Below are 9017 nucleotides of genomic sequence, written 5' to 3' on the forward strand. Positions count from 1 at the left end.
ATCTTTTTTACATCGTGGTGACCAAAACTGGATGCAGTATTCCAAGTGTGGCCTTACCAAGGCATTGTAAAGTGGTATTAACACTTCACGTGATCTTGATTCTATCCCTGTTAATGCAGCCTAGCACTGTGTTGGCCTTTTTGGCAGCTGCAGCACACTGCTGGCTCATATTTAGGTGATTGTCCACTAGGACTCCGAGATCCCTCTCACAGTTACTACTAATGATGAAAACATGTTTTGTTATTTGCAAGAATAAGCCTTGCAGACCGTGAAGGATGTATATGAGAGAGCAGATGCTGCAAGAAATAATATATTTGTACAGCAAAGTATAATCCAAATTAACAAAAGCAACAGTTTATACCAGGGGTAGTCAACCTTGGCTCTTTTATGACTCGTGGACTTCAAGCTGGCTCAGGAATTCTGGGAGTTGAAATCCACGAGTCATAAAAGAGCCAAGGTTGACTACCCCTGGTTTATACTAATGCTCTTTTCCCAACAGTCCTTAAGGGCTCAGGATTTAGTGCATATGAACTCCGCTATCTGATATATCCAGCTAAAAGGCAACAATGAGAAGTCATTACATTTTGTAAATGCAAAAAAGAGAAATCTGAAGTATGACTTCCCCTCAATATGCACTTCTCTATTCAGACATGAAGCAAGGAAAGCTTCCCCTGCAAATCTAAACAATTTTTTTAGGAAATAATTTCAGAATATTTACACACCAAATATCAAGGCATTTGTTTCTAATTGCACATTTAGCACTATGCTGTCAATCAGCATGTTCAACTATAATCTAATGTTTCAATATGGACAGGAGTAAAGCTGGCTGAATGACACTCATTTTTTAGAAGCTGAACCCCAAATTGTCAAGACTTCATTATTAATGCAATCTTTCCCAACGTAACAATTTCCAGATGTGTTGCACTTTCCCTTTAGCGATTATGGTTTTTGGCCACGCGGACAAGGCCAGTTCTACTCAACCAGACTAGCTTAGTGGCATTCAGCAATTATTGCCTATAAGTGGCATTCACTGTCTTTCTTTTCCTTTCTTCCTTTCTTTCATCTCTCCTTTCAGGGATGTAAGCAAGACTATAAGAAGGAAGACATGTTCCCTTTCCTTTTCACTGAAAGGGCCCCAGGGTCATTTAAGATCTCTAACTGGTAGCTGCAGTGTCCATTATGTCCTTTCTTATAAAAGAGAGTCCTTTATTTCAGAAAACGGCCCTTTAGATTTATTTAATTTTTTTATTTGCTTGGTTTTGCTTCTGGATTTTCCTGTATAAAACAAAGTCATAAACATAAACATTTTTTTTATCCTTGTGAACCTCTTTCAGATTTGTCCCTTTTTCAGGTTTGTCCTTTATTTTTTCCAAGAAAATACATTCACCGTTCTGATAATTAATATTTACAGGCCTACATCTTTTGAGGTATGTTACCAGCTCACAGACTCCCAAAAACAATAAACTGGCAACCAAGTGCCTGTTTAAAAGAGTATTTAGTTTATTCCAGACATGAAGCAGCAAAGAGAACCATGAATAGATATCAAGCTTAGGGGAAAAAGAAGAGCTTACAGAAAAAGGAATTACAATTTAAGAGCAAGCGCAAAGTAAAGGCCCGATAGATAAGCTCATCAAAAATGGAAACCAACCCTCAGTTTAAAGAAAGAGGCAAGATCGTGTGTGTATCTAAAATAAAATTAAAATCTCTAACATACTTTCTCTGATTACTTTTTGTTTCTTAAATTTTACTTCCTGAATCCTGGAAGGATCCACTTGATAAGGCAAAGCAGCTTAAATTCTCCCCTCCCTGTTAAGATGGTGCTCTCTCAGGACCAATCTAAGAACAGAAGCTCCAATAAAACCCTGGCTATTTAATCTCAAAGGACCAGTGATGGGGAAAGCTACCTTGGTTCAAAGATTTAGCTGCTTGGCTCTCTTGGGCTTTTTGACTTAGAAGCAAAAGGGATAATTTGTCATTTGTGTGTGCTGCGTTCCCAGGGATTTTTGGTAGTTTGCCTTGCTGTTAGAGCCCATTTTATCTAAAGCTACATTTCTCAACCTTAGCACCTTTTTAAGATGTGTGGATTTCAATTCTCAGAATTGCTGACTTCGGAGAATTCTGGTTCTAAAATGCTACCAGCGAAGAACATTTTAAAGCAGTGGTTCTCAACCTTTTTAATGCCGCGACCCCAACTGGTCGTAAGTCGAGGACTAAACCGGTTGTAAGTTGAGGACTAAACCGGTCATAAGTCGAGGACTAAACCGGTCGTAAGTCGAGGACTTTCCCTGCCCGGGAGCGCCGCGCATGCGTGGTTCCGCCCCCTGCGCTGGCCGAGGCGTAGCTGGCAAGCGGCAGAGACTGAGCAGGCCGACCACCAGCTGGCCCAGCTCAAGGGAGGTAAGGCACCCGCCAGAAAAGGGGAAAAAATGGCGGACAGCCTTGTTTGGCGACCCCCGTGAAATGGTCAATCGACCCCAAATGGGGTCGAAACTCATAGGTTGAGAACCGCTGTTTTAAAGCTTTTTGAAACCACATTGTTGAAAAAACAACTTTTTAAAATGTACCTGCTCAAAATGTCTGACAAAATGTCCAGGGCCTCCAGTTGTACCGACACATCTTCTTGCTTTCCAATAGCTCCAGTCAACTGAGCTGTGATTTTTTTGCAAACATTGGCGGTCACAGTAGAACCTGTGAAGGTGGGGATTTGAAGAGAAAAAGAGTGATTGACGGTTTTAACAAAACTGTTCCTATTTTGCAATGCTTTTATGTAAGATCAAGCAAATTTAACTAGCAAGGGTTCAAGTCGTAAACTGTTCACAGGCAGTGGGGAGCATCGTGTTATATACGTCTTCTGCAAAATGACACTCTCCAGGTGGGCTAGGGTTACATTCCCAAATTCCTCAGTAAATATAGTCAAGAACTATGCTATTTAAGAACTGTGGAAGTTCAATTCTAAAGTACGTAGGGGTCGGATTGAAGAAGGCAGCATAACATGCAATTATTATAATTTTATTCTTTCCAATTACAGAGAAACATTTGCACAAGATTTCAGTGATCCAAACATTACTATTAGTGTATATTGCATAGATCATACTGCAGGGCCACCAACGTGTTAGGGCTGATGAGCATATTTGGAGTTTTGAATACATTCTGCCAGTATTCTCAAAAAATATCTGCTTATATCCCAGTGGTATCTGCTTTGAGAATTCTTACCCACAAAACAGATACCACTGGGACATGACCAGTTACAAAATATAGATGGATGAAATGTTACTAGTATTAATACCACTTTACAATGCCTTAGTAAGGCCACACTTGTAATACTGCATCCAGTTTTGGTCACCGCGATGTAAAAAAGATGCTGAGACTCTAGAAACAGTACAGAGAAGAGCAACAAAGATGATTAGGGGACTGGAGGCTAAAACATATAAGGAACAATTGCTGGAATTGGGTATGTCTAGTTTAATGAAGAGAAGGACGAGGGGGGACATGATGGCAGTGTTCCAATATCTCAGGGGCTGCCACAAAGAAGAGGGAGTCAAGCTATTCTCCAAGGCGCCTGAAGGCAGGACGAGAAGCAATGGATGGAAACTGATCAAGGAGAGAAGCAACCTAGAACTAAGGAGAAACTTCCTGACAGTTAGAACAATTAACCAATGGAACAACCTGCCTCCAGAAGCGGTGAATGCTCCAACACTGGAAGTTTTTAAGAAGAGACTGGACAGCCATTTGTCTGAAATGGTGTAGGGTTCCTGCCTGAGCAGGGGGTTGGACTAGATGACCTCCAAGGTCCCTTCCAACTTTATTATTTTTTATTATTATTATTATTATTATTATTATTATTATTATTATTATTATTATTATTATTATTATTATTATTATTACTACTACTACTACTACTACTACTACTATTATTATTATTATTATTATTATTATTATTATTATTATTATTATTATTATTATTACTACTACTACTACTACTACTACTATGCTACCTATTACTGCTTCATGCTTCAAACAATTCCACTTCCCACCAAGGAAGCTTCTTTCTATTCCAGCTCCCTCTGCTCAGGACAGGTGGACATAGTTCTAAACAGCCCTGAACTGTGATCCATCTGAATCACAAGGAATTATTTGGAACTGATGCTGCTATCAGAGGCCAAGGCATATCTTTGCAGCAAGTCAGCTTCCTGTTGTCTGAACACATAGAAAGCAAGGTGCAATGATAAGGTGTCTGTAGGCACAATGGCACTCAGGGTGCCATATTGGGGACCCACGTTCTGATCCTTCTTCTTCTCTGAAACCATAACCCTATCTAAACTTTCTGCCATTGTGTCCCTTTTATGAGTTATGCAGTATTTAAAATGAAGATTTCTTAGATTTCAACTTGATAACGTGGTGTTTTTAGGAAACATCCATCTCGCTATCATGGAAACAGTAAAGAACTACCTACGTACTTAGGTTTGGGGTTTTTTTTGAGATCACCCAAGGTTAGCTAGGACCTATTACCTGCTGTGACATTATATTAATTATAAACATTATTTTAATTGGCCTAATAAAGTAATACAGCCAGCAAATTTTGAAAACTGTCACCTTATCTCCAACCTTTCAGTTCTGGGAAAAATGGTAGGACAAGAATTAAAAAAAAACCTGGAAAAATAGATAGTGACTTTCCTAATACTGTTCATGTCAAATTTAAGCAACAATAAAAATAAAATATCCTCAAAAAATACTAGTAAAGTAAAGAAAAACTTCTGATGTGATGACCTAATTTGATGAATTTGGTAGAATTTGGTTCCATTATTCACCAAGTGAAAAGCTAACTCAGCATGAAGTACATTTGTGGAAGAACTACCTAAAAATAACTAAGTGAAGGAGGCATTGAAACAAACATGTTTGCTTGTTTGCTTAGAACAGGGGTAGGCAACCTTGGCTCTTTTATGACTCATGGCTGGCTCAGGAATTCTGGGAGTTGAAGTTCATGAGTGCTGGCTCGGGAATTCTGGGAGTTGAAGTTCACGAGTCATAAAAGAGGCAAGGTTGCCTACCCCTGGCTTAGAAAGTATATGGTTTTCCAGAATGCTCCCATCACTGCTGTAGTAAAACCACTTCTGTGTCTATGATGAGAAAGGGGAGGCCTTCTGTCAGGGATGTACATGTGGCATTCCTTCACTCACAATGCCAAACAACAGATTATTCATATTGTCAAGGCCACGGCTAGCATGTCTATATTGACAGGGCATTGTACTGACGAAAGAGACTTTCACCCAGACAATGAGCATCTCATTAAATCTACACCTGCATCTGCTTAGATAAATCACTAGAACATTACTTGCATCTTTAATCAATCATTCTGTTCAGAACAAGGTCATTACTTATTTGCGAAATGTGAAATTTCATTTACGCGGCTTCTAATGAGATTCAGTGTCATTCTTACCATGACACTCAACTCGTTTGTCATGCCCTTTAACTTGTTTTATTATTGATTTTTAAAATAAAAAAAAAGTCTATAGTTTAGATATGGGCGTTTTTCTCTTTAATAATCAACAGCATTTAGAAAATAAATCCCACAAAACAAGCTCCACCCAGCATAGCTTCCCAATCACATGTGGAGGCTGGCATGCTGATTCATTCCCTCGTACACAGACTGACTGCAAAGGAAGAGTCAGCCTCATTGTCTGAACATAGGGTTAAGGTTTTTACCTGTAGATGGGGGAGGCAGCTCAGAAATGACGGTCTTCAACCCAATGCTAGAAATATCCCGAAGCTGTTCCTTATCCGACAGCATGTTTGTACACAATGTATCAACAATAGTCTCCACCTGATATTCTTTCACTTTGCTCACCAAAGGACCCAAACTGAGGAGAAAGAAAGAAAACCACATAGAAAGGCCTTCCTCAGAGAAAGTAGGAGCTGTAACGAAATACAAACCTGCCCCTTCCTGTCTTGCACAGATGTCTCTCAGCCAACAGATACCTTTCACAATACGAGTAATGATCAAGGGACAGGAGTACAGATCCTTGTCCTTATCCTTTGCAATGGAAGCCCACAATCCTGGAATGGTTTTATCATCAAAGCGGATCTATTGAAAATATACCCTTCTCTCTTGGCGCTTTAAGCGGGTCTCTGCTGCCTTTTGAGTCAAGATGAAAGATACCCTGCCATGCCAATCATGCAGAACAGTATTTCTCCAATAACCTGGCTTCTTTCTTCCCCGATATGAGTCTGTTGGCTAATCAGCAGCAAAGTCAAAGAACAGAAACTAACCCTGCGTAATATGAAATTGAAGTTCTTATGTAAGGAGATAGAAGACACCATTTTTAGAAGTCCTTTCCAAACAACTTCGTATCTTAGCCTTTCTCAGATCCTAATGCTGGGCCCCCAATCTTTATCCAACAGCTTAGATCAGGGGTAGGCAACCTTGGCTCTTTTATGACTCGTGGACTTCAACTCCCAGAATTCCTGAGCCAGCCATGCTGGTTCAGGAATTCTGGGAGTTGAAGTCCACGAGTCATAAAAGAGCCAAGGTTGCCTACCCCTGGCTTAGATCAACATTTTACTAACGACCTTTCCCCATTATTCAGTTTTAAGGGTTAAGCACCCACATTCAATGTTTCTGCATCTAGCATTGAGTTTTGCTTTGCTCCTAAATGGTGGGCCATCTGGATTTTTCATGTGCAAGTTTGTGCTATACCAAGTGACTGATCAGTCACTCTGGCTTTGCCTTCCTCCCCTTTCCAAATGCCACCTAACTGCAGCAAACCATTTGCCAATTGTGAAAGTGACACAAGGATGGGGAGCGAAAGGCACTGGGAAGACGGTAGGTTTTGCCCAGTGGCTCAACTCATCTTTCCTCATTCCAATGTGCAGCAAAGCAGAAGAGAGCAGGTCTTCGCCTCAATTCTGCAAGTCTGTTGAATTCTGCAAGTCTATCGTTCTTAGGGAGGTGCCAAGATTGAAACAAGCTAGGAAAGCATAGGCTTTGTACTCTTTCAAAATTACACCCATGTGTTAAGTCAACCAAACACTGAACAAACTAGTAGAGCTACAGTAAGATATGTCTGCTGGATCCACTGCTTTTTCCAAAATAATTGTTCCTCACAAAGCTTGGATTCCAAACCCTTGATCATCTTCGTAGTCCTCCTCTGGACTTACTCCAAGTAAATTATTATTACAGCCACCCCCACTGCAGTAAGCTATGGATGGCTTACAAATACAAAAACAATAAAAACATACACCACCACAGATAACTTAGACCAGGAGTAGGCAACCTTGGCTCTTTTATGACTCGTGGACTTCAACTCCCAGAATTCCTGAGCCAGCCCTGGAATTCTGGGCATTGAAGTCCACGAGTCATAAAAGAACCAAGGTTGCCTACCCCTGGCTTAGATTAAAACAATGATGGCAAACCTTTTAGAGACCGAGTGCCCAAACTGTAACCCAAAATCCACTTATGCATTGTCGGGTACCGGGTGGGTGTGGCCCATTGGGTGGGCGTGGCTGCGGTGGTAAAAGCAGACTGGGTGAGACAAAAAAGTTCAATCAATCAATTCCAACTTTGTAAGATTTTTTTTTCCCGCGAGAAGTTGAAATTGACTGATTGATTGAACCTTTTTTTTTGCACATGGCGGCGGAGGCCTAAAGCGAAAAAGTTTTATAAAACCCAGCTGAAGGTCTAGGACTGGGGCGACGGTGTGCGTGCCAACAGAGAGGGCTCTGAGTGCCGCCTCTGGCACCCGTGCCATAGGTTCACCACCACTGGACTAAAACAATTGTAACGATAATAAATTAGACCAGAGGCCTCACAAATACATTCACTACAGGCCTGGAACTAAAGCCTGATCTGAAGGCCTTTCAGAGAAAGGGTGTTGTCTGTATCTCTGAGGGGACGTTATTTCAAAGAGTAGGGGCCAGGGTAGAGATTTGTCACTATCTTTTTTTGAACTGCCCAGAACTTGACAGAGTATGTCAATTGGGGTCCAACTAGAGCAATGTAGTGTTTTCTTATAGCTAATGTAAAAAAAAAATCTTACCATTTGACAGCCAGGTTTTGCACTTCTCCATTTTTATCCTCAAGCAACTTCAGGAGCATTTTCACAACTTTTTTCTCACTATCTTCATCCAGCTTTATGGAATCTTTCTGTAGTTCCATCATCAAATCATTGGTAGCCATAAATCTGGAAGAAAGAATATCAGTAATAGGTTTCCCAATGGGGAGCAATAAATCCATGTTCCATGATAAAAAGAAAGATCAACATCTATTGATCTATTGATCCAAAAGGCAAGTAAAATGAATTCTTCACTAGGAATAATGAATAAATAATTTGGCAGTTAAATGTGGAATAAGAACCTTCTTAATTAAAAGTAATACAATACAGAAATATTAAAATATCCAAAGAGTAACTCAATTTTTGCTTACTCCAGGACCTGCTTGTTTTTGTGAAAGGCTCTGCAAATCATCTGATTTGAAACTGAAGAATATATATATTTAACTCTCGGCAATACTTCGCCTGGAATTGTTAACAAGTACTTTATGCTTTATATGCTTTATATATCCAGGGTCTGGATGGGGAGAAACAGACTCAGGCTCAACCCTTCCAAGACCAAGTGGCTGTGGCTACCGGCGCCTCGGCATAGTCAGCTGATCCCATCGCTGACCATAGGGGGCGAAACTTTGGCTCCCTCGGAAAGGGTACGCAATCTGGGTGTCCTCCTGGACCCACGGCTGACACTGGAAGACCAGTTGGCAGCCGTGACCAGGGGGGCGTTTTATCAGGTTCACCTGATCCACCAGTTGCGACCTTTTCTGGACCGGGACGCCTTGCGCACAGTCACCCATGCCCTTGTCACCTCCCGCCTGGACTACTGCAATGCTCTCTACATGGGGCTCCCCTTGAGGAGCACTCGGAGGCTCCAGCTAGTCCAAAATGCGGCCATGCGGGCGGTGTTGGGAGGGACTCGTCGCTCCCATATAACACCGCTGCTGCGCGAGCTGCACTGGCTGCCGGTGGCTTTCT

General features: G+C 41.2%; 1 protein-coding gene across 1 annotated transcript in view; it reads right to left on the bottom strand.

Moving 5' to 3' along the window:
- LOC107297844 (cullin-associated NEDD8-dissociated protein 1-like) overlaps window positions 1-9017 on the bottom strand; it is a gene marked incomplete at its 3' end in the record, with an annotated part of 19621 nt that overhangs the window by 6821 nt on the left and 3783 nt on the right. The window contains exons 2-4 of the mRNA XM_015827205.1: window positions 8034-8177; window positions 5704-5858; window positions 2565-2688 (exon numbers count right to left, since the gene is read on the bottom strand). Of these exons, the coding sequence (XP_015682691.1) occupies window positions 2565-2688; window positions 5704-5858; window positions 8034-8177 (423 nt within the window). The remainder of the gene's footprint in view (window positions 1-2564; window positions 2689-5703; window positions 5859-8033; window positions 8178-9017) is intronic.

The sequence above is a fragment of the Protobothrops mucrosquamatus genome, unplaced genomic scaffold (assembly GCF_001527695.2).
Source record: "Protobothrops mucrosquamatus isolate PMUCROS unplaced genomic scaffold, P.Mucros_1.0 scaffold3564, whole genome shotgun sequence".
Classification (NCBI taxonomy): domain Eukaryota; kingdom Metazoa; phylum Chordata; class Lepidosauria; order Squamata; family Viperidae; genus Protobothrops; species Protobothrops mucrosquamatus.